This window comes from Phaseolus vulgaris, chromosome 4 (assembly GCF_000499845.2).
Source record: "Phaseolus vulgaris cultivar G19833 chromosome 4, P. vulgaris v2.0, whole genome shotgun sequence".
In the NCBI taxonomy this organism is placed as follows: Eukaryota; Viridiplantae; Streptophyta; class Magnoliopsida; order Fabales; family Fabaceae; genus Phaseolus; species Phaseolus vulgaris.
The window spans coordinates 41,590,355-41,615,533 of record NC_023756.2 but is presented as its reverse complement, the minus strand read 5'-3'; the positions used below and the strand labels follow the sequence as shown (position 1 = coordinate 41,615,533).

The following is a 25,179-nucleotide window of genomic DNA, read 5'->3' as shown; positions in this document are numbered from 1 at the left end:
AATTAGAGACATTTTAAAAATTAAAAAAACTTTTAATTTTTAAATTAGTTTCATTATTATTAAATGGTTTCTAAATTGGTATCTAATTAGCTACCAAGATTTTTCTACCAAATTTAGAATCTAAATAATTGATAGTTAAAACTTTTGTAGCTAATTAGATACCAACTTAAAAATTATTTAACAATAATATAAACTAATTTAGAAACCAAAAATTTTGTTAGTATCTAAAATAGTCCATAATTTAATTATTATAACAACTAATTATTTTTTGTCTCTAAAATTAGTTTATATTTCATGATTTTTTTGTAGTAATATAATATTTTTCAAATATTCAAAGAAAATGTTGATGAATTATAATTTGTAGATAGGAAAATCCCTCATGCATGCATGCATGCAAAGAAGTCACAAATAGGTTTAACAGTAGACATTATTAAAATGGAGAGAGACAGAGATGAATCTGAATCTCTTCCCTGTTTCCGCCATTTTTGCTGAGACAATCTTCAACCCACATGTTTCCTACTCATCACTTCACCTTTTCTTGCAGTTTTCCTGTTTGAATTTTGCCGCTCTTTTTCTTTTACAACTTCTTCTAATCATAGCTAACATGCCATGATTGTTATGGATATCATTGTTGTTATTTAATGAAACATACAAATTTAATGAAACAGTTGTATCCAAAAGGGAAATAAAATGTTAACAAGTGTCAGTAGAAAGTGGTCACTGAATAAAATAAATATAAATTTTATGAAAGATGTATAAGACAATGAAATTTATACATTTTTACTGTATTTCTAATAAAATATTATTAATTTCATTAACTTATACTTTTTAACAAATTAATAAGAAGAATTGTAATTTTTATATGTTCGTCATGCTCTGAGATATTAAGAAAATGGGTAACATCAGATATCACACATCTCAATAAAAAGTTTTCACTTTTTAATATCTCTTATCTATTTTAAAATAAAAGTACTAGGTAGCCAAATCAAACATGATCATATATACTAGGTAGGAATCTTCGTATCTATATAACGCAAGCTTTTGGATCTTGTTGAACGTTTGAAACTTGGAGGAGAACATTATTCATTCATGTGATTTGTTTTCGTTAGTTGAGTTTCACAACATAGTAAAAAAGAATAAAAGTGAAAATAGTCGTTGTCTCGGGTTTCATTTTCAACACTTCTTTGTAAAAGAAAAGAAAAAGTGGAATTAAAGTTGATGTGTGATAAAATCACTTTATAAAATTACAAGATAAAAGCTTTGCTTTTAGGTTGCTCTACCTTACAATCTCAAACTTCCATAAGCTAAGAGCCAAAAATTCCTCTCACCATATATACTCTAAGTGGTGGCCATATGGAAGCATGCAAAGTAGGAAACAGAAATTGATTAGAGGAGAATATAAGTTGGGTGTTAGGTACGTAATGGAGAAAAAACTCAACTTTTCGGAAGATAAGTGGTTAAAGGAAAATGCCTTGAAGTTGAGCACACCAAGATTGTATGCCAATGCAGTGCATAAACATATTTATGTCTCGAGTAGGGTTTTCAGAAGATGACACGTGGTCTTGGCAACTTGCATGAAGAAGATGTTGGTTTGAATGGGAGAAGTCTTTGATCAAAGAACTCATCGTCATGTTACAAGATTCTAAACCTTATATTGATAGGGTATATTGTTGGAAATGGAAGATTAGAAAAAACAGAGAGTTTTCAATCCTATTGACATATAATTTACTACATTTTGGAGGTAATGAGGTGAAGATAGGAAAGAATTATTCTCAAATTTGTGAAATTCTTTTTCTTTTACTAGTGTCAAATTCTTTGTTTGGTGCCTTCTCACGAGTAGGATTGAACAAAAGATAACCTAGTCAGGAGAGAAATTCAACAAGTTGATTTAGGATGTCCTTTCTGCACATCTTAGCTAGAAATTGTTAGTCACTTGTTCTTTGAGTGCAAAGTTGCACACTAGGCCTAGAACAGTTGCAATAGATGGCTTGGGATTTCTAATATAACACATAATCAACCTCAAAATCATTTAAATCAGTTTAGATCTTATCTCTTTAATGATAAAGGTAATCAGGTTTGCAAAGGGGTACAAGTAATAATGAGAAAAGTAATGCATATAAAATCTTTTGCATAGCACAACTAAAAATTTGGGTATCTATATGGAATAAACACACAAAATCTATGTTCACATACTCCATTGGTACTTAAAACCAATCGAAAATGTGAAATCTTTGGGGTAGACACAAGAGGTATGAATGTTTGGGTTGACAACATAATTCTTTTTAGCTAACTTTGTTTTGCATAGATATATTTTAGCCCAACATTTAGATATGCTTGGTGTGATCAACACTAGGTTAACTAGGCAGGTTAATGCAATCTGGTTTTGGTTTAAAATCTGACAGAAGAATTTTTTTATTAAAGGCTCTACTGCAATTGTCATAGTCATGTCTTCCACTAGGGGGTTCCTTCGGATTCCATGGTGCTTGGCTAATCTACAGATTTCAACTCTGTAGAGTGTTTACTTTTCTTCGACAAGTGTATTGAGCCATAAATAATAGTTTATCTCGAAAGACAGATATCGAACCCAAAAAAAAAATGTTGAAATTTGAATGTGTAACATTCACTAAATATTGAAATTATGTACAAAAATTCAATTCAAAATATGTTGACATTGTTTGAATAAAGTTTGCATGTAAATTAAATAAAAGAGAGTAAAAGATTTTAAGAATTCAATTAATAAGATTGAGATTGAAGTTAATCTTTCTCCTTCATTTGTATTTTGATAAATAAAGACATACAATACTATGACATAATTAATATTGATGCAACAAAAAGGATCGTTCATATTGATTCCTCAAATAGAAAATCATTAAGATTATCTCGTAAACATCGATTTCTCAACTATTTAGAAAACTTCTTATCATTAAGAAAATATGTTATAAAGCAATTGATGTATTAAAATATGTTCCTAGAATCAAAATATATCAAGTATTTTCATTTAGGTCAGATCATCATATATACTTTCCAATTAAATCCAAAGATCTAACTCAAGCTTTAAGCATAAGATGAAAATACCAGTATTAAATAAGATTAAAATGTCATATATAAATATTACTAGAATTCATCAGAGTTTGAAACGATTACATTCAATCTTAAAAGAAAGGAGTTAGTCACTCATGGTAGTCATTACATGCACCAAAAGATGATGGAAAGCAAAAGAAGAATATCTAGAATGTTTCTCCTTGACAGTTGCTTTCTAGGACTTCCTCTCCATCCCCTAATCTCTGCCCTACCTTTGTATTTAACCTAATTTGAACTTGGATTAGTGACATCTCACTCAAGCGATCCATATCTCGCTCAAGCAATCCATATCTTGCTTAAGTGATATCATTGATTCAAATAATGCCCACTCTCTGGAGCAATCTCGCTCAAGTGAGCCCTAGGCGAGACTTGGCGAGACCCGAGTGATCCCAAGCAAACTTGAGTGAGCTTGGCACTTGATTTCTAGAGTATTCTCGCATGGGTGAGCCTTGAGTGAGTTCTGTATGCTTAGGCGAGGATTGGGACTGGAACTAGGTTTGGCTCTAGATCATTCTCTCCTAAGCGAGAATTTTGGATGTCCAACAACTTCTTTTCTATCTTCTAACGCCTCTCTATTCGTCCTCTAGCCCTTTACTTTTCTTTCCTTAATTTTCTGAGATCAATACAAAATTGGGATCTAATGGCTTCATTAATCTTATAATTCAAAATATATCATTAATTTCAATTCTTCACAAATTTAGGTTGGATGATAAATAAATCAACAATTAAACTCATAAATACCTAGATTTTTGCTTGAAATATCACTAAATGATGACACTTATCTAGTGTCGTGGTTTCTAAACACCAAAAGCAGGAAATGTAAAATGGCTCTGCTGGTGGTTTTGGGCATCATGTGCCTGACATACAAAGGTATAAATGGCTTGACAATCGCACCACAAATTCTTATAGGGTGATTGAAAAAAGGTTTGGACTTCCGTTTCTATAACAAAAAAAGTTCATACATATCTGAACAGACACTAAATATGCACCAAACAAGGTACTATTCTGCAATAATTTTAATTCTCGGGTTAAATACTACATTATCAGCAATGGTAATCGTGTGCATGGGTACTTTGGTTTTTGGTTTTTTTGGAGGTATACTAACTGTGTTGGTTTATCAATATGGGTTGTACACACTTAATTAATAGATGCAATTGTGTATATAACTTGATCACATCGCCCTATTACTCTTTGGTAGTATGGTGGATGATCTAGAAATATGTTTAGTAGGATTTGTTTTTGTCTTGTTTGAAAGACATTTATGTTTTTTTTTTATAAGGGTTGGAGCATTTCTTAAATACTATATTTATTTTATTTATTTGTGAAAAAAAAAACATAAGTATGTTAACAATAGATAATTTAAAATTGATTGAAATTTATTCGAATTATAAAAATTATGAGATGAAGATAATAAATAAGATATCAAATCTATCAAAATTTATAAAATTTAACAAAATTTAAATAATAATAATAAGAAGAGTATATCAAAGCATATTTTGCTAATATTTTTTTAATTAATTAAAAAAGCTAAGCTAGCATATATACAACTTTGGTGTATAGAACATTTGTTACTTAAAAGAGTATAAAAGAAAAGAGAAATAATCATGAGTAAATTATAATAAAAAATATTTTTAAAATAATAAAATTATTTATTAATTTAAGTAGAGATTATCTTAGAATATAATAATAAATAGTTAAAATTTTAATAATTAATATTAAATTCTAATTTAGAATCAATTTAATTATCATTATATAAAACCTAATTTAACAATCAATTATATTAAAACTAATTTAACTACTAACATATAAAAATTCATTTAATAACCATATTATATAAAAACTCATTTAATAATTTTTTTATATAGTGACCAAATATAAGATGATTACTATAACGATATAATACATGTAATAATGTTACTTATTACATATTTCATGTCTTCTCTTAAAAATATGTGTTGAAAAATATATAACAAATTTTTATTTAAATAACTATACAATGTATATAACAAATTATAAATTAAGTTACACACAAATATCATTACTTTATTCTTCATATTAAAATTAATTAACTAATATATATATATATATATATAAATTTCCAAGTTAATTATTTTTTAATTAATAATGATATAAATTTAAATTTTATTCTAAAACCATCCAAAACATTAAGTGTTTAAATTATATTTATACTTAATGATATTTTTTCATAATTCAAAAAATATGTTTTCACATATAAGTTTGGTGAGACTAATGAATGCATCAATTTATATAAAAAATAAGTAAATGTATCTATAAATAGAATTTTTAATAAATAAAAGTATTATATGAATTTAATAACTAATATATTTAAAAGTAAATATGTATTTCTTATACTTATGATTTGAAGTACCCTTATATATATCTTTTTCATATGTAAAAAGGACTAAAGGTAATATTACAAAATTTATAGTTTAATATTATTTATTTATTTTAGTTTTTAAATAAAAAATCACACCATCATTCATTAGTATGATTTTTAATTTTTTACCTAAATATATTATTTTGTTAGAAGGATTTGGATTCAATTCCAAGGAGACTAGCATATCTTATTATAAGTAGATGTAAAATTTTATTTTTTTTATAATAAAATCACTACTAAAATATTGTTAAATAATAACCGAAATCAGTGACAATTGTCACTCTCAAGGACTAAATCAGTTACAAAAATTTATTTTTATTATTTAATGATCGAAATAGTGATAAATTTGTATTCACAAAAAATTGGTCATCAAATTAGTGATTATACTAACTCTTTATTCTCTCAAAAAAATTTTCCCAAAAATTAGTAGGAAAAAACTTGAAATGATCATACATTTTGATGATGCATTAAAAATGAAAGTTGTTCAAAATGAGGTAAGAAATCCCATGGCCAATAACTGAAGAGGATAGGAGCTACCCAAATTTTCAAAAATAAACCATTTACTATTACTTTTTTATTTTAAGTATTTTTAGGTATTTTTTTCTTTTAGTTCACATACTTATGCTTCAGAAAAAATTCTTAAGACTTTTTTTGAAGTGTTTCCTGCATGAAACCAAACTTTGTTTCAATATTTATTAATAGTAGTTTGACAATGGAGTTTAAGATTAAGTGGAGTTTAAGACAAGAAGTTACATTTTCTCCTTTATTCACAAATGTAAGAGAAGGACTAAGTAAACTTGTAAGGAAAACAATATGTTTTTAGGAGTCAAACTTAAAAAAATAATTTGAAATTAACCATCTACAATATGTGAACAACATAACTTTATTTGCTCAACTGCATAGTAAATGTTATAGTTATTAAAAGCGTCATGAGGTGCTATGAATTGGTTTTATGCCATAAGTTCAATTATTGTAAAAACATATATGAAGCAATTTACTTGGAGGTGAGATTGATGGAAAGATATTTTACTATGTTGAATTGTAAAATTTTAAAAATAAGTATTTAGGCATTCATATTAGGATGAATCCAAGAAAATAGGAAACATGAAAACTCATATAAAAAGTTGTCATCTTGGAAGCACAATAACAACATGTTCTTTGTTGAGAGAGTATGTCTTATAAATTTTGTACTCACATTTCACCCATTTGTTTTATTTATCATTTTTAAAATTTCAATTAGAGTGGAGTGAAAGCCAACAAAAATGAGGAGCAAAGGGAGAATGAAAAAAAAAATATTGAGTTAGATGAGAAAAGGTATGTTGTCGAACAAAGTATGGTGGATTAGGGGGGAAAAATTTAGTTATACTCAAGAGTCCTTACTTGAGAAATGAAAGTGTGGACTGCGTTAGACTTTCTCCCTAGAGTTAAAGATATATAGATTGGAGAAATACAAATGCAAAAATTAATATAAGAAAAACATCTTTATGGTAGATAAATATTTAAAAAGTATGTGATTAAGAGAATTACTCACGATATTTTGATATGATGGTCTATAAGAAATTGGGATATGATAATTAAGTTTTGTTTAGACAAGTGGTAAGAAGACAAATATTTTGTATAGAAATATTATAGATATTACCTAATATAGAACAACAACAAAATGACGTGTAAATAATATGTGCGAAAAAATATATCAAACTGTTACGGGCAAAATGGACATAAAAGAAAAAATAAATAAAGAGCACGGGTTTTTGGTAAATGGCCAGACAGTTAGAGAAAATTTACACGTGGATAAGGATTCACACACTGAGGCCATCAGGAGAAGCAGTAGAATGCACACAGCCAATAAGAGGCTTGCAGGGTATAAGCTAGAGGACAAACTTGATTTGGGTATAACCTCTCTCTGATATTCTTTTTATTTCCCTAAATCATTATTTCTATAATCAACCCTTGAATATCCCTCTTTCCATTGTAGGATGACTCTAGCCATTCATACATCCACCCTACTGTTCCATCACGTACTAACGGTGTTGCTATTTTTATTTGATCTAATTCTAAACTTTTGTTTACTGGTTGCGTTGTTAGTTGAATACCCACTCAATATATATCATCACACCATTACATAGGTGCTTTCATTGAGCCACCATGGTTGATAACACACGAATGGCCACAATGGCAGCGGAAATACGAGCTCATGACGCTGAGCTCAAACGAGTAATGGATCTCTTGGAGTTACGTGACCAAGAACAACGTGTGCACACTACACAAGTGGAGGTGGCAGCAAACACTCTCATGGAGTGCATTCAATCAATGGTGGAATCACTACTTCAAAACCAACCCCAACCCCATGGTGGATCTAGCATGAACTCTAAGCAGAGCCAAGCAGTTCAGTCAGGCACGCATTTCAGATTCGGAATGTGAAATTAGAATTTTCTAAATTTAACAACTTAGATGTAATGGCTTGGATTTTCAAAGCTGAATTTTTTTTTTTACTATTATGGAACTGCTGATGAGGATAGATTAACTATTGTTGCAATTCATATGGAACAAGATGTCGTACCTTGGTTCCAAATTATTCAAAGAACCAACCCATTCATGTCATGGAATGCTCTAACTAGAGCCTTGGAAATTGAATTTGTCCCTTCACCATTTGATTGTCCGCAAGCAACCTTGTTTAAACTCCAAAAAAAAAGGATCAGTTTCTTAATATTATCTCCAATTCATGTCCTTAGCTAATCGTTCAGGTAGCTTACCTTAAGAAGCATTGTTGAACTGTTTTATCAATGGATTGCATACTGAGTTACAAGAGATGTGATTGCCCAATCCCCACCTTCCTTATTGAGAGCTGTGGCGTTTTCCAAGCTTTATGAAGACAGATATACCACTAACACCAAACCTCAGGCATCTAATACCATCACCAGAATTTTCAACCTCAAACCCAACTTTTATAACACCAATCATTTTAGCCCTTCACCATCCAAAAGTCCACTACCTCCACTACTTCCCACACCATCTACCAAACCCAATTTCAAACCCAACCAAATAAAAAAGTTGACTGCTGCAGAGATGCAACTTAGGAGAGAAAAGGGTCAATGCTATACATGTGATGAAAAATTCTCATTCAACCATAGATGTCCCAACCGACATTTGATGATTTTGCAAGTTGATGTTGAAGACACTGAAACAAACCCAATTCTTCAACCACCAGAACCCCTAGACACTACAACCTCACCAATTGAAGTCCCTGTTGAAGACCTCCACTTATCCTTGGATGCATTTGAAGATGTTAGGCGTGCCAGAACTATCAGATTTGCAGCAGAACTAAATGGTATTGTCATTCAAGTTATGATAGATGGCGGCAGCAACGACAATTTTCTTCAACCACGATTGGCTAAGTTCATGCAGCTCAAAGTGGAACAAAGTCCAAAATTAAGAGTAATGGTAGGAAATGGCAACAGATTGGAAACTGAAGGTTATATTCGGAATATCTCTGTCAATATGCAGGGTGCCCAAATTGATCTTCTTGTCTTTTTACTACCGGTTTCTAGGGCTGATTTGATTATTGGTACTAATTGGCTTTCAACGGTAGGCCCTCACATCCATGATTATAAGGATCTCAACATACAATTTCATTATAAAGGGCAGAAGGTTACTCTACAGGGAGACAAGTACCACCAAATACACCTTGAAGTTGCTCAATACCACCATATCAGAAGGCTCTCTAGCACTAATGCCATTGACGAGTGTTATGCCATTCAAGTTGCAACAGCAGTAAATAACAACTTATTACAGCTGCCAGAACAAAGGGAACCTGAACTTGTAGTCTTATTGCAAACCTATAAACAAGTGTTTGATGTTTCCATTGGTTTACCCCCTCCCAGGTTGCATGACCTCTCTATTCCATTATTGGAAGGATCACACCCAGTCAAGGTTAAGCTTAATCAGTATCCTCACAGCCAGAAAGCTCAAATAGAGAAAATGATTCAAGAAATGCTAAATGAAGGGCCCATCCAGCCAAGCGCTCCATTTTCATCACCAATTATTCTTGTGAAGAAAAAGGATGGAACTTGGCGATTTTGCACGGATTATAGGGCTCTTAATGCTCTAACCATTAAAGATAGTTTTCCCATTCCAACAGTAAATGAGTTAATTAATGAATTACATGGAGCCACTCATTTCTCTAAACTTGACCTGAGGTCCGGATATCATCAGATATTGGTGAAGCCCGAAGACAGGTATAAAACAACTTTTCGTACTCATCAAGGTCATTATGAATGACTAGTCATGCCATTTGTTCTCACTAATGCCCCTGATACTTTCCAGAGTCTAATGAATCACATTTTCCAAGGGTTACTGAGAAAATTTGTGTTAGTATTCTTTGATGACATACTGGTTTATAGCTCTGATTGGTCCTCTCACTTACAACACCTAGCGATTGTTTTGCAAGTCTTACAGAAGGAACACCTATTTGCCAAGCTGTCCAAATGTTCATTTGGTGCCACCAACATTAACTACCTTGATCACACTATATCCAATGACGGTATTGCAATGGAGAAAGATAAAGTTCGTGTTGTAAATGATTGGCCAAAACCAACATCTCTCAAGTTATTGAGAGGCTTCTTAGGCCTCACAGGCTACTACAGACGGTTTATCAGGAATTACGCCTCTTTGGCAGTCCCGCAAACAGATATGCTCAGAAAGATAATTTTAAGTGGACCACTATAGCAAAGGAAGCATTTGCGAAACTGAAAGCAGCTCTTACCTCCTCACCAATATTAGCACAACCCAATTTTACTCAACCCTTCACTTTGGAAACAGATGCATCAAGGATAGGAATTGGAGCTGTCTTATTACAGAATGCTCATCCTGTGGCCTACTATTCTAAGAAGTTATCTGCTAGACAACAAAAGCAATCTGCCTATTCTAGGGAGCTATATGCCATCACTCAAGCAATTGCCAAATTAAGGCATTACTTGCTTGGCCATAAGTTCACCATCAAAACTGATCAGAAAAGCTTGAAAGAATTCCTTAATCAATCCCTACACACCCCAGAACAACAACAACAATGGCTCCCTAAATTTTTTGGGTATGATTTCATAATTCAATATAAGCCTGGAAAAGAAAATGTGGTAGCAAATGCATTGTCAAGATGCATGTCCATGGCTATATCTGAACCTGTCAACCAATGGCTACAAGACATACAATAAAGGATAAAGGAGGATCTTGAGTTGCAAACCATAATGGCCAAACTTCATTCAAAACCTGCAACAATAAAGCACTTTGTTGTTCACAATGGCATTATGTTCTGGAAAAAACGAACAGTTATTCCTAATGATGAGGAATTGAAGAAGAAAATTATGACAGAATTTCATAATAGCTTAGTTGGAGGCCATGCTGGCAGAGCTAAAACAATTGCTCAAATATGTTCTCAGTTCTATTGAGTGAATATGCAGTAAGACATCAGAATGTTTGTGCAGAACTGTCAGATATGCCAACAAGCCAAAACTGAAACAACATTCCCTGTTGGACTCTTGCAACCTCTCCCAAATCCTATTCAAGTATGGGATGACATCGCTATGGATTTCATCATAGGCCTTCCTCCTTCACAAGGTTGTACAATTATTATGGTTATTGTGGATAGGTTATCTAAGTTTGGTCACTTCATTCCGATGAGGTCTGATTTCAACAACAAACAAGTGGCAGACGTATTCATCAATAATGTGGTGAAATTGCATGACATTCCAAAATCCATAGTGTCTGACCGAGATAAGGTTTTTGTTAGTTCCTTCTGGAAACAACTCTGGAAGTTACAGGGTACTACATTGGCCATGAGCTCGGCCTATCATCCACAAACAGATGACCAAAGTGAGGTGCTTAACAAAACCTTAGAAATGTACCATAGGTGTTTTTCCTTCAACAATCCTATCCAATGGTCTAAGATGCTTCCTTGGGCTCAATATTGGTATAATACTAGTCACCACAGCAGCATTGGCATGCCCCCTTATAAAGCACTTTATGGACAAAATTCTCCTACACTGATTAAATACCAGTTGGATGAGCATGACTCACCTACTGTCCAAGCTAATCTGTTGCAGCGAGATACGATACTAGAGCAAGTCAAGCTTAGCTTACTTAGAGCTCAGAATTATATGAAACAATATGCTGACATGAAAAGACGATCCATTGATTTTCAAGTGGGAGACTTGGTTCTGGTTAAGCTCCAACCATACAAGCAACAAACAATGGCTAAGAGACTTAATCAGAAACTGGGTTTGAAATACTTTGGGCCATTTTCGATACTAGCTAAGGTAGGTACAATAGCATATAGGCTACAACTACCTGATGAAGCAAAGATTCACTCAGTTTTCCATGCCTATATGCTCAAGAAATTTAGAGGACAGCATAATGATCCTTACATTCCTATACAAAACTGGAAATTGGATCACGGACCAATACTGCTACCGTGGAAGGTGTTAGCATCAAGAACCTTGTTGCGAGGACAATTGAAGATTCCTCAAGTGCTAATCCATTGGCAAAATACTCCTCCTCATGTTGCTACTTGGGAAAATGTCTCAAACGTAGAAGAAGCTTTTCCATCATTCAACCTTGAGGACAAGGTTGCTTCCAATGGGGATGGTATTGTTACGGGCAAAATGGGCAGAAAAGAAAAACTAAATAAAAAGCAGGGGTTTTGGTAAATGGCCAGACAGTTAGAGAAAATTTACACGTGGGTAAGGATACACACACTGAGGCCATCATGAGAAACAGCAGAATGCACACAACCAATAAGAGGTTTGCAGGGTATGAGCTAGAGGACAAACTTGATTTGGGTATGACCTCTCTCTGATATTCTTCTTCTTTCCCTAGATCATTCTTTCTATAATCAACCCTTGAATATCCCTTTTTCCATTGCAGGATGACTCTGTAGCCATTCATACATCCACCCTACTGTTCCATCACGTACTGGCAGTCTTGCTATTTTTATTTGATCTAATTATGAACTTTTGTTTACTGGTTGCGTTGTTAATTGAATACTCACTCAATATATATCATCACACCATTACACAAACTCGGGAGTGGATGTTTAATTAGAGAAGAAAATTATTTGATTGAAAACAAGATCATACTCTAAACTTACAAGTGCAAGATACAAAGATACTAATTAATGTAAATGATAAATAGTGTGAATGGGGAGAATTTTCTAACCAACCCACTCATACATACATAAATTACCATGCTAATGAGGAGGAAATAATTTATCATGTAAAAGACTAAAGTTACAAAAAAAATTACTTTTCATATGAAGATACTTAAGAATATGCTACTAACAAGGATTAACCTCAAGAATACAAATTACAAAACATGTGGTTTTTTCCTCTCACATAACACACTTTATTGTCACAAGTGGGTAAACTCTCCCATACACTTTTACACCATCCATACTAGAAAGGAATTATATATATAAAGAAAAAAAAAATGTATGCAATTTTTTTAAAAGAAAAAAGTTCAATTTTAAGAATATTATTAAGCATGTAAAACTTCTATGCTGAATTTGACTTCATAGAGAATGGAGTCACATGCAAGAGTAATTGTGAAGTATGGAATTTGGCTATATAAGAAAATTTATTAAATGGTATCAATAACAAAAAGTAAAATTATATATATATATATAATGTGTTGAATAAGTAGATAAAAAATGGTCTTAGAAATATAATAATTATCAAGCCTTTATGTCCTCTGATAAATATAAATACATGTCCATCTCTCTGGAATAATAAAAAAATAGTTTAAAAATTAAAAATTATAATAATTATTAAAATAAAATATTACTAAAATTTATATAAAATGTGTATGTATAAAATATTCATAAAAATATTTTTTTATCATAATTTTTTTATTAATTTTTATATTGTTATAATTATAATAGGAGCAGTTATATTAAAAATAGTAGAAAAAATAGTTACAAAATATAAAAGTTAACTTAATAAAAAAAAGTTACAAACTCAATCTCTTTGTTAATTATAGAGTTTTACATTTATATTTGGATTTGATATTTGAAATCTTATAATATTGAAAAACCTAACCCAAGATAGCATTACTAAATAGCAAAATAAATTAAATTAAAAAAATAGTAATATGTACTTCTCATAAATTGAATAGAGAGAGAAGGGGATAAGGGGAACTAAAGTGTGGGGCGTGGATTCCTCTGTCAAATCTTGTCTTTTAATGACCAATGAATAGAGCAGTCTTGTCGAGGGGTCAAATTCTTTGTCTGACCCTACAATCGAAGGGTTCAAACTTCAAACCCATGCACATGGACCCCCACAACCATGTCACGTGACACATCCTTCCTTGCTAAACGACGCCGTCCTTACTTCAACCACAAACATCCACTACAAATATTACTATACATACCATCATCATTTCCATACATTCTTAACTAAAACTCAATTTTATTATTTTACACAAATATAAAAAATTCAAAACCGTTCATAATTTTTATAATTTTACAACATTATATACTATATTTTAAACAAATTTTAATTGAAAAAAAAAATATATAGTAAAAACAATTCTAAGTTACAATTACTTTTCAATCTCAATCAAGGTAAAATCACTACACCATGTTTAGATAATTGGGAACATGAACAAAAGATAAACACTTTTATATCATGATAAATAATAATTCCTGATTATTATAATTAAATAATCTTAATAATACATAACTAATAAAATGAAACTCAATTATGTACTGATATTAGGTTTAAAATTAAAATTGAGAGACAGTACAAACATGTGAAATTTTCACATCATCTAAGAACTTATCTTTTCTCACATTTCCCAAGCAATCTATAAGCATAACCGTTTCATGCACTAACGTGTCCCATATGTTCCCTTCAATCTCTGCCACCAACCCTTCTCCTTCTTCCTCCAACCTTTCACCATTCTTCTCTCTCTCCATGTCCTCTCCCTCAATCAATCCATCAATGTCCTCCAACACCTCACATTTCGCACGTGGGAACTCCCCCACCCTCTTCCACACCCTCTCCACAACGCTTCCATTGTGCCAACAACCAGCAACACCATGTGGAAACCAAAGTCTCTTTTTCCCACTCTCTTGCAGAATCTCCTTCAGAACCTCGTCCACCAGATCAAACAGTAACTTCCTGTTCCAACGGTGACCCAGTTGTTCTTTTGGGGGAAAGCTAAGATCTTTGTTGGCGGCAAGGTGTTCGAGGTGGAGGAAGATTGATGGGTCAAGTGGGTGAGTTGGGGAGAACCAGTGGTGGTGAAGGGGCAGTAGTGTGGGGTTTGTGGGGGTGCCCTCTACGTTTAGGGCAGTTGTACGGGCTAGGATAGCTGTGATGTAGTGAAGCTCTTGTGGGGTGTGAGAGTGAGGTTGGGGTGCTCCAATGGTGGCGGAAGCACTGTTAGGTTTGTTCTGTGATGTTTCTCGGGTGGCGAGTGTGGTTGTTCCTTCTTGTTTGTACCTCTGGCGCGAAGAACTAGATAACTGTGAGCTGCTTTTGGACTCTTGACTATCACACACCTGTGACTGTTTGGGACATAGATAGATTTTTAATGTTTTGGTGATTAAAAAAAGAAAAGAAAATTATTCAGTCCATCTTTTATTGGTTACTTTATTCTTCTTCAAAATTGTTTAAAGACAGTAAAAAAATTAATTTACAAGATGGAAAGTTTCTTCTATTATCATTTAGTTGTAGATATGTCTATGATGTATACAAAGACTATAAATTTGATAAATAACTATTTCTAGAAATTAAGCCTATAATGATTTTTAATTATTTGAAATTATAACATTCATACTTACATACATACAAGAAAATTAAATTCATGTTTTTTTAATCATAGACAACTTTTCATAGTTTTCCAAAAATGTTTCTAAAAAGTTGATATTTTTAATAAAATATTTTAAAAAAATTCATATAAAAAGAAGGTTTTTTTCTTAAAAACTTAAACACGTAATTAAATTTTAAAAGCAAATTTTCTTGATAAAAATAGTTCTTTTTATGACAAAAGTTAAGCATATGGAATCCATTGTAGAGACTGGTAAAGGAAACTAGTTCTAAAGGGAAAAAAGTTTAATAATTGAAAAAAGTTGAAAATTGAATAATGAGTTACCTGTTTTGGAGGAATTTTGGTTGCTGGAGGAGAAGGGTCTGTCTTGACAGGAAGAAGATTTGGTACAGTGTTGATGTTGTTGAGGAGATTACTTGACAATGGATGAGTTTTCTTGCTTTTAGTGGTTTTGGTGTCACTGGCTCTAGTAGGCGATGTGGGGCGAATGATGAATGATTCTTCTTGCTTGTTTCTTATTATGTCCGATGTCTGTGGAGGCCTTTTGAGCCTTGAGTTGAACTTTTCATTGGTAGCCCTTTTGCATTTTGGGACAGATGTGTTGTTCTGATGAAAATCTTTCTGCTCTTGCAACGAAAATGCTTGAGGCTTTGGTTTTGTTAAAACTCTTGGAAGCTGAGTGTTAACCGGAGGAGGAGGTGGTGGTAGTTTCAGCATGTTTTGGTCTTTTGGGGTGAGTGGCGATGGTGTGGTTGGCTTGTGCTTGTCAAGGAATCTAAGCCTTGGGGAATAGGAAGATGTGTTTGAGTGTGCTTTCAGTGGGCTAGTTTCAGTTTCATCAATTGCTTTCAATGATGATGTTTTGGAAGATTTTTTGCTTTTGGGTTGGCCTAGAATTTCTTCTCTTGTTTTCAGAGTGTTAGTGATGTCTTGGCCAACTTTTCTGCCCACACTTTCCTTAACCTGTTTGACTATTTGTCTGGCATAGTTGCTTGGACTCCTGCCATTGTTCTCATCACACTTCCTTTTGGAAAACGAGAGCCTAGGGAGCTCCAAATCCTCACCAAGATTCATGTTTTCCTTGTTGATCTGGAGTGAGAATCTGTGGTGGTAATCAACATCTGATCTTCTTGCTGAGGAGATTCTTGGTGTCTCAGGCAAAGATCTGGTGGCTGCAATGTCACTGCTGTCTATGCTGTTTCTATGCTTGGTTTGGACATGTTGCTTGTGCCTAGGGTGGTGGTGCAGATGTGGCGCATTGCCTTGTGTGTTGGGAGCGGAAAGACATGAAGAAGAAGGAGAAAAGGAGGGTGAGTGTGTCCCTGGAAGAAGATCCAAACCCATTAACCGGGCCACCAAAGTTGGTGTCTTTGTCCCTGGTGAGCTGGTGATTTCTGCAGACAAGTCATTCAAATTTCCACCACCTGTTCTTGTGCCTCCACTTGTCTTAATTTGTATAATATTCTTCTGGGTTTCCAAAACAAGTGATCAAAATAATCACCACAGTGCTACGCTATCATTACTCACTTTACAAAATAAACAAAACAAACCCAACTAGGAGTGTGTGAAGTGAAACTCATAAAAAAAAAACTCATAATCTAAAACTCACAGGAATTTTAAAATCTTCTTTTGATGAGAGAGATGAAACAGGACCATCACCATCCTCTGATTCCAAGCTGTTCCTAGGTGCTTCAGCACCTGAATTACACAACCCACATGAGAATAAAAAAGAAGCATTTGGTGCTTTGAAACATGACTAGTGACTAGTAACTAGTAACTAGTAATGACTAGGATAATACCTTTGGAGACTGTGGTGTGGTCTTCTAAAGTGCATGAGGGTGGTTTGAAAGAGGTTTGTTGTTGGTTTATGTTGGGAAAATGAAAGGGATGGAAATCAAAGAACTGAAAAACAGCACACATGCAACCAGAAGGGACTTGTGTTTCAGCATCCCCTCCTCCTCTTCCTACCACAACACCTCTCTTTGATGTTCTTCCAGCAAAATACCCCTCCTTACCCATAATTGGTAAGCCTATGGCTTTGCTGAACTTTAGAAACAAGAAAGATGGTGTGGAAAAAGGGTTGTCAAAGAAGTGATGAAATCAGAATGAAAATGACACAATAAGCAGTGGCCACAGAAAGAGAAAGAGAGAGGTAGCAAAAACTTTGTGGGATCTGCAAGTGAAGAAGCGAGAAAAGCGGATCCTTGAAGCATAAAACGGTCACAGTGTAAGGAATTAAGTACACTGAGCTGAGAACACTATCTATATAATAAATTATACCTTTTCAATTTCGCAACAAAATAAAATGCATATTAAAATATGTACCTTCTTCATTGTTTTGAATGATAAACATACCCAACATGACGTCACCCTTTTTTTTGAAAAATTGTATTTTAAGACCACCTCGATCAAGTAAAACTTCTTCTCTCAAGATACACATATATCATGTTTTTTCTATAATATTGGTCACATTGAATGTTAGTTATGACTCTGCAATAAGAAATTCTACATAATTTTATTGTTCCACTCTCTTTTTTCACTTTTTTCTTTTTAACTTTTTATCTCCTTCTTTCTCATGTACTCATTATGGTATCAAATGATGATTTTCTATTTTCATAAACATCTCTTCTCTTGAAACATACAAGGGTTCATAAAAGATGAACTTTTTATTGAACATCATGAAAGTGTATTATAACTTATAGTTAACCTCTATTTTTAAGAAACTGGGTAATGTTTTTTTTGTAAAAATGTTGTTTTTGTGTCTTTTAAAAGAAAGAAAAAAGATGGGGGTTTTGTTTGTGTACCTTTTCTCTTTACAGCACTCACTTCCAAGCTATTACGAAAACCAGACGAAGAGCAGAAGCAAGTTATTGGGAAGTGTAATGGTTAAGGAATTAAGAATGGAAAGAGATAAGGATATGTATGATATGACCACGCACATTGATTCTCTTCTCTTTCTTTGTTCGTTACAGAACAGAACCATATACGTATCATCCTACGGTCATTCTGCATACAGAGTACTGTACATACACATGCCTACACCAGGTGCTTCCTTCCAAAACGTGATTCCCTCAACTTTCTGATGTGATTTCAACTTTTTTCTATAACTTTAATTGAAAATGGATCATGTCCTGTCATGTCTTCTAATAACATCGTATATTCTTCTTGTAAACTTTTTATTTAATTTAGGTATACTCACATCTGTATACTGTTTTTTATCATACAGACAACATAAAGCAGATGTTACTTTTATGCTTAACACTTTTATTTTGGTTTTACTTTTTGTATTTATTTATGATTCTTTTAATAATTGAATCTCCTTTTAGGTATATAATACAATATTGGTTTTTATTTTTTTTAAACTTTAGATATCTAAATAATTATAATATAAAGATATATGTAAAATGATTTTATTTCTTTAAAAATTGTTAGTTTTTTTTTTAATTTTATTGTTGTTTCAATTACATATTGATACTCACTATATCTACTATCAAATTGAATTAATTTTACATAAAAAAAATTATTTTTAACTATTTTCATATTATGCAAACATGTGTATAATCTAAAATTTAGATAAAAAAATAATTTTATATTATAATACAAATAAAAAAAATAATCTATTATTTTATTAAAACTTATTGTAAGATTCAACTTGATTGCTAAAGATATTAGTCACTGAATTAATAAGACACATAATAGTGGATTGTGTAATTAAAAGATTATGTTAACAATCACAGATTCGGTAACAATTTATATTGTTACTCAGTATTTTTTTTCTTAAAAAAGACATTGATGTTTTTTCACAGTTTAAAATTTTTGAAACCATTTTATTATTAACATCAAATATAAGTAAATGGTAGTAGTTGGTGTTTTTAAGTGGTTGTGCACGCTCAAGTTGCTAATAATATTAATATTGCTCTCAACAATAATTAATTCATACCAATGTTATTATCTAGAAAAAATGGAATAAGTAGAAGTAAACTGTAACACAAGAGATCAAGCAAAACGTATCAAAACTACAAAGAATATGTTTGAACACAATTGATAGAAAAAAAATGTAAAGTGATAATAAAATATATAATAAAATGTACATTATACAGTTAAATGATATAAAAAAAATGAAGATGAACATGTAAAGCATTTGATTGGTGACCCTTATCAAATTCCCAATTCCCAATCTTGATCTTCCTTAATTAACCTACTAACTAAACTAATTTTGACAATTGAATTGGTTGTAGTTAATTATATCAAATTCTTCTATAAAGCATGATATTGAACAATAAAATTACTTTATAACAGTTATTCTTTATTTTCTTGCAAGTTTTCACAATGTTTATAAGTATTTATATAAAATACAATTTCTATTGAATTTTTAGTATTTGAAAAGCCATACAAATTTTATTAATTTGTGAGATTTTTAAATTTTTTATGATAATAGGATATCATCATTGAAAGTATCACTGAAAGTGTTGCAATCACATTTTTAAAATTAAGAAGATTTGTATGATTGAGTAAAGCATACTCTTCTCTTTTACCCTACAATAATTTCATTTTGTTTTATTTTATCTTCACTTCTTCTTCACATTTTTACTATAGTTATCATCTATCTCCGTCCATTGTAGTGATGTCTGTTTTCCTCTTTGTTACTTTGGTTGGTTTAGTTTGTGGCTTCTCTTATTTTCTCGTGTGCATGTTCTTTCTTCTCTATTTGGTTAATTTGTGAGATTTTTAAATTTTTTATGATAATAGGATATCATCATTGAAAGTGTTGCAATCACATTTTTAAAATTAAGAAGATTTGTATGATTGAGTAAAGCATACTCTTCTCTTTCACCCTACAATAATTTCATTTTGTTTTATTTTATCTTCACTTCTTCTTCACATTTTTACTATAGTTATCATCTATCTCCGTCCATTGTAGTGATGTCTGTTTTTCTCTTTGTTACTTTGGTTGGTTTAGTTTGTGGCTTCTCTTATTTTCTCGTGTGCATGTTCTTTCTTCTCTATTTGGTTATCTTGTGATATTTTTATAGTTTTTGCTTTATTTATGTATCAAAAACTTCATTTTTTTTTATCAGCAATAAACAATGAATAAATGTGAGTCACTTTAGGGGTGACTCAACCCTTATACAAAACACACGACCTTTAACCTTGTTCACAACACACACACCTCGCCAACTCCTAAGAACTTAAATAAAACCGAAAAGAACTGCCTACAACCCTCACTCTTATACCCAAATAAGACATCAAACATCATCTTCATACAGACCAAAGGATCAACACACCAGTCAGAGAAGGAAAAGATAGCATCCTACGACTTGGAAGTAACCCAAGCCCACGCCTTTAGTTGCACCAACGCGAATACTTCCAATACATCTATTACACCCCCTCTAAAAATTACTCTGTTTCTATGTTTCCAGATTTCGTTGACGACCGCAATCCAAATCACTCCCCAAACCTCATTTACCGAAACAGACACGTTACTCAACCTAAACTGAGAGAAATTTTGCAGTGGAACATTATGAAACACACTTTGCACGCCCAACCAAGCACAACAAAGGTTTCACACTCGCCACGCAAAACTACACTCAAAGAACATATGAGTGTTAGATTCCTCCTCCACCCCGCAAAGACTACACACAGAACTTACCACCGTGATCCCACGTTTTTCCAAGTTAGCCTTAGTAGCCAACTTATTTTCCAACACCCTCCACATCGTAACATGTGCAGAAGGTACAACCTTACACTTCCAGAACTTTATAAACTCCCCCTCTCTCTCCCCTATTCGCCCCCCCCCCCTAGACGGAGATATCCAGTTTTAACCGAATACCCTACCTCCTCCCCTTCCTTCCACCCCCAGCTATCTTCCTTCTCTAAATTCAAGCTCACACCCTGAACTTCCTGAGACAGTAGACACACTAAACTCTTTTCCCACTCAAAAAGACTCCTTCTCCAACCAAACTTCCAAACCCAAACATTGTTGTTCCAAGCCCTACCTCTGCCACCGAGGAAGCTTTTGAGACACTAAGTGAAAACAGCCTCGGGAAAACACTTTTCAACGCCCCCTACCCACCCAATTGTCTTCCCAGAACATAACTTCCTTCCCATTACCCACCTTCCAAGCCACGACATCTTCAAAATTCTGACCCCACCCTTCTAAGCTCCATACCTCCCTTAAATCTTTCCACCACAGGGAATCTGAACTTCCTCCCCTTCCCTCCCTCAAAATTCTCCAGCCCCCGTATTTGGAATCAATTACCTCCTTCCACAAACCACCCTTAATCGACCCCAGACGCCAAATCCATTTACCGAGTAAAGCCAAGTTGAAAATCCTTAAGTCAATGACGCTAAGCCCTCCATCCTCCCGCGCTTCACACACCTTTTTCCAAGAAGCCCACGCTACCTTTCTTCCATCAGAGCCCCAACCCCACAGGAAATTCCTTTGAATACTCACTATCTCGTTTGCCACCCCAACAGGCATTTTGAAAATAGATAGGTAAAACAAAGGGATAGAAGAGAGAACTGACTTGATTAGGCAAATTCGCCCTGCCATAGACAATAGCCTGCCTTTCCAACTACTCAGTCTTCTTTTCACTCTATCTATTACCCCAGCCCAAAACTCCTTTTTCTTATGACACCGTCCTATCGGCCAACCTTTTGGTTATCTCTATTGGATATAACCTTTTATTTTGTTACTTTAACTAATATTACTAGTTGTTTGTAATGATTTGTTTAGCATACTAGTATTGACTTTGAAAGTGTTTGACTTTAACAAATTATATTGTTTTATTTTGGGAAAGTCTGTATTTTAAATATTATATAATCAAACTTTTAAAAAAATGTGTTATATATTACATTGAGTAAACCTTAGTTTTCTATTTGGGCTCCAATATAAAGATTAAATACTTCCTTCAATTTGAGATGGCCTTGTAATTTTTTTTATATAAAAACAAGAGTGAGTCGGGAAGATTAATTATATATGGGAATGTGGTAGAGTACGAAGGATAGAACAATAATTATATAATTTGTAAATCTAGTAAAGTAGGAAGGATAAAATACTAATTACATTTACAAGCATGATAGAGTAGACAATGAGAGAGTCAATCACTTGCAAAGTGGTAGAAAAATATACATTGTTTGTATTGGTAATGGGAGTTGCATGTTGCTAACTTGTGATATTATAATCAAATAGATGAATCTCTAATAGACTAGGTTTATAGTAATATATTAGGCTTGTAATATCTTAGGAGCAAGTTAAGACTTCTCCAACTTTTCTAATTTTTTGAAGCAATTCCCTAAGAAACATATCAATTAAGGTAAGAAATTATTCATGAAGTATTTTATATTGATTTTGTTAGTCTTTTACTTTGAAGTGTTTGAATTGAAATGCGTAGTAATTTTGTTGTTATTGGCTTGGAACATAAATTGTCGATAATGTATTTGGGTTCAAGACACTACGTGCTTTACGTCTGGAGGATTTGTGAATCCCAACCGCTTATATTAAAACTTTTCAAGGTCCACCTCATGTCATCCAAGTTGAGAGATAGTAGGTTTGAAAGTGTTGATATTTTATCTTTATATGAATTTAATCGATGTATATTGAGTTGTAATTGTTTTAGAATACGACTTTTGGTTGGATTGCTGGAATTGAATTCATTCAAGATGTAATTTACAATTGTGCATATTGAGATTTCCTTTTTCAATGTTTGAAGATAATTACTTCTTATTTTTTTGAACTTGATGTTTGGTTAGAAGAGTCAAATTGTGGTATAATAGGTCATTAGGCCGATTATGTGACATAAGTGAAAAATAGACATTTCAAACATGTTGGAGTAATTAGAATAAACAAATATGGATTTGAAAAATTATTTTGATAATTTTATAGAAGTTGTATTTTATGCATATCTTGCATTGATAATGCTCAAGTGACTATTCCATCGCTCAAGCAATAACACTCTCATGCAAGTTATGCTTTAAAACTTGAGCAAAAGAGACACTAACAATAATATTTTCTTTTGAAACTGATCACTCAAATGACTAATGACGAATGATTGCTCAAGATGAAATTTTGTTGATTTGAATAGTATTCAATTTATTTTCTTAAATAATAAAAAGTGTTATCATGACACTCAAACAATGATACTTATCACTCAAAAGACCTATGATATTCAAAAAAAAAAAAAAAAAAAACCCTAAAAACAATCTTAATCTTGTATATAAAAATTAATATCATATAAGTGAAATCATCTTATTAAAACTAGACTTCCTTAACTTCTAGAATATATATTAATCTAGTTTAAAAAGTGTTTACATATATAATAATTTAGTGCATAATAATATTTCATATGCATTAAAATTGTTATATATATTGTTATATAGTTCACAAAAATGATTTAAAGAATTTGAAAAATAATTGTCTTGGATAGTATTTCAGATTTTGAAAGTTTTCTCTCAGTAATACCGTAATTAATTATGCCTTCGCACTGTATGTATTTCTACCATACGCATGTGCTCTACGTCTACACTTAGTCTGAGTAAAAATGTTTACTTAATTTATTTTATTTGTCCATTATAACTCTTTTTGATATTATTCTCCTATACTTCCTAACAATATAAAATCAAAAGTGACAGTGGTGTGTATGGCTTTAATTAGATTCCCTAAAAAGCTTGTTAAATTTTTAGTTATATTTCCGTGTAGGTTTTAAATTTAGCATGTAACAAAATAATTCTCTTTCATGTATACATAATTGAGTTTGAAATAATTATGAATAAATGTAAATTGTTTATATTGAAGTACTTTTTGTTTTGTGTACCTGGAAAAATTGTATAAAAGTAGTTCCCACGCGTGACCGTATATTTGACTAGTTCAATTCCCTATCAATTATCAATCATAAATGTGTAAGACTTGCAAATAGGTTTCTGTTGACTTTTCTTGATAACCTTCCATTTGAAAACGTTGAAGGTAATTTGAAAGAAACTAGAAGCACTGAAAGAGACTGCAAACTGCATCTACCAATATTAATTGTATTCAATTCATTTGCATTCATTATTATTATTATGGAGGGAATAAGACTTCAGTCTTGAACTGAATAACAATAATATATATTCAAACTTTAAAAAATATACAGTAATCATTAAAAATCAAATACCCACGTTCGAAAAATGTTTTTGAAATTGATTGAAATAAATAAAGACATAAAATTTAAAGTTTGGTGTTGAATAAAAGCTAAGTTCAATAATTTGAATGTTGTAAATATTAAAGAAGAATAGAGAGAACAAATAAAGTATCAAAATGACACATATAATCAGAAAAAGAAATTAAAACTTATTATTATTGGGTAGAATATATCTTAACTTGTACCAACTATGTTACCATTTTAAGTTGCAAAATACTTTTGAATTTTGTGGTAGATGGTAGTGTAGGGTGAAATTATAAAAAGCTATGTGATTTCACTAGTTAGTTAAGTTGAAGAGCCATTTGTGTATCCCTCTTAATGAAAATTCACAATGAAGTTTCTTTTTGGTGCATGTGCAATTGTCTTCTCTACCTCATATAAATATAAGATTTGTTCTGCAATTTAGAGAATATTGTTTTGTCTAGCTTGCCTCCACTTAAATTATTTGTCAAATAAAGCACTTGGTGAAGTACTTGCTAAAATCAAGTAAATAACAAATGCAAGAAATTAAATGTTGATCAAAGCTTTTTGTCAAGAAATCAACAACCAAAGGGATGAGAATTATGAAGCACCAAATTAATAGGGTGCCAAAATATTTGGTGCACAACAGTGTTCAAGATTTGACTTATTATTAATTTGGCCAGTGCAAGCATGTCAGAACCTGATTCCCTTCTCCCCTCAGGTGATTTTAACCCTTTCTCTATG

The 25,179-nt window shown here is 32.2% G+C and overlaps 1 protein-coding gene across 2 annotated transcripts; it reads right to left on the bottom strand.

Moving 5' to 3' along the window:
* Positions 1-14,224: 14,224 nt before the first annotated feature.
* On the bottom strand, positions 14,225-18,237 carry LOC137837697 (uncharacterized). Of its 2 annotated transcripts, none has more exons than XM_068646801.1 (4): positions 17,098-18,237; positions 16,908-16,996; positions 15,623-16,762; positions 14,225-15,035 (listed from the first exon to the last, which is right to left on the bottom strand). In XM_068646801.1, the coding sequence occupies exons 1-4, from the start codon at positions 17,315-17,317 to the stop codon at positions 14,250-14,252; spliced, it is 2,235 nt and encodes a 744-aa protein (XP_068502902.1). In that variant the 5' UTR covers positions 17,318-18,237; the 3' UTR covers positions 14,225-14,249. The 2 variants fall into 2 exon arrangements, with proteins under 2 accessions (XP_068502902.1, XP_068502899.1); XM_068646798.1 differs by having other exon boundaries at positions 15,623-16,765; positions 17,098-17,607.
* Positions 18,238-25,179: the final 6,942 nt, after the last annotated feature.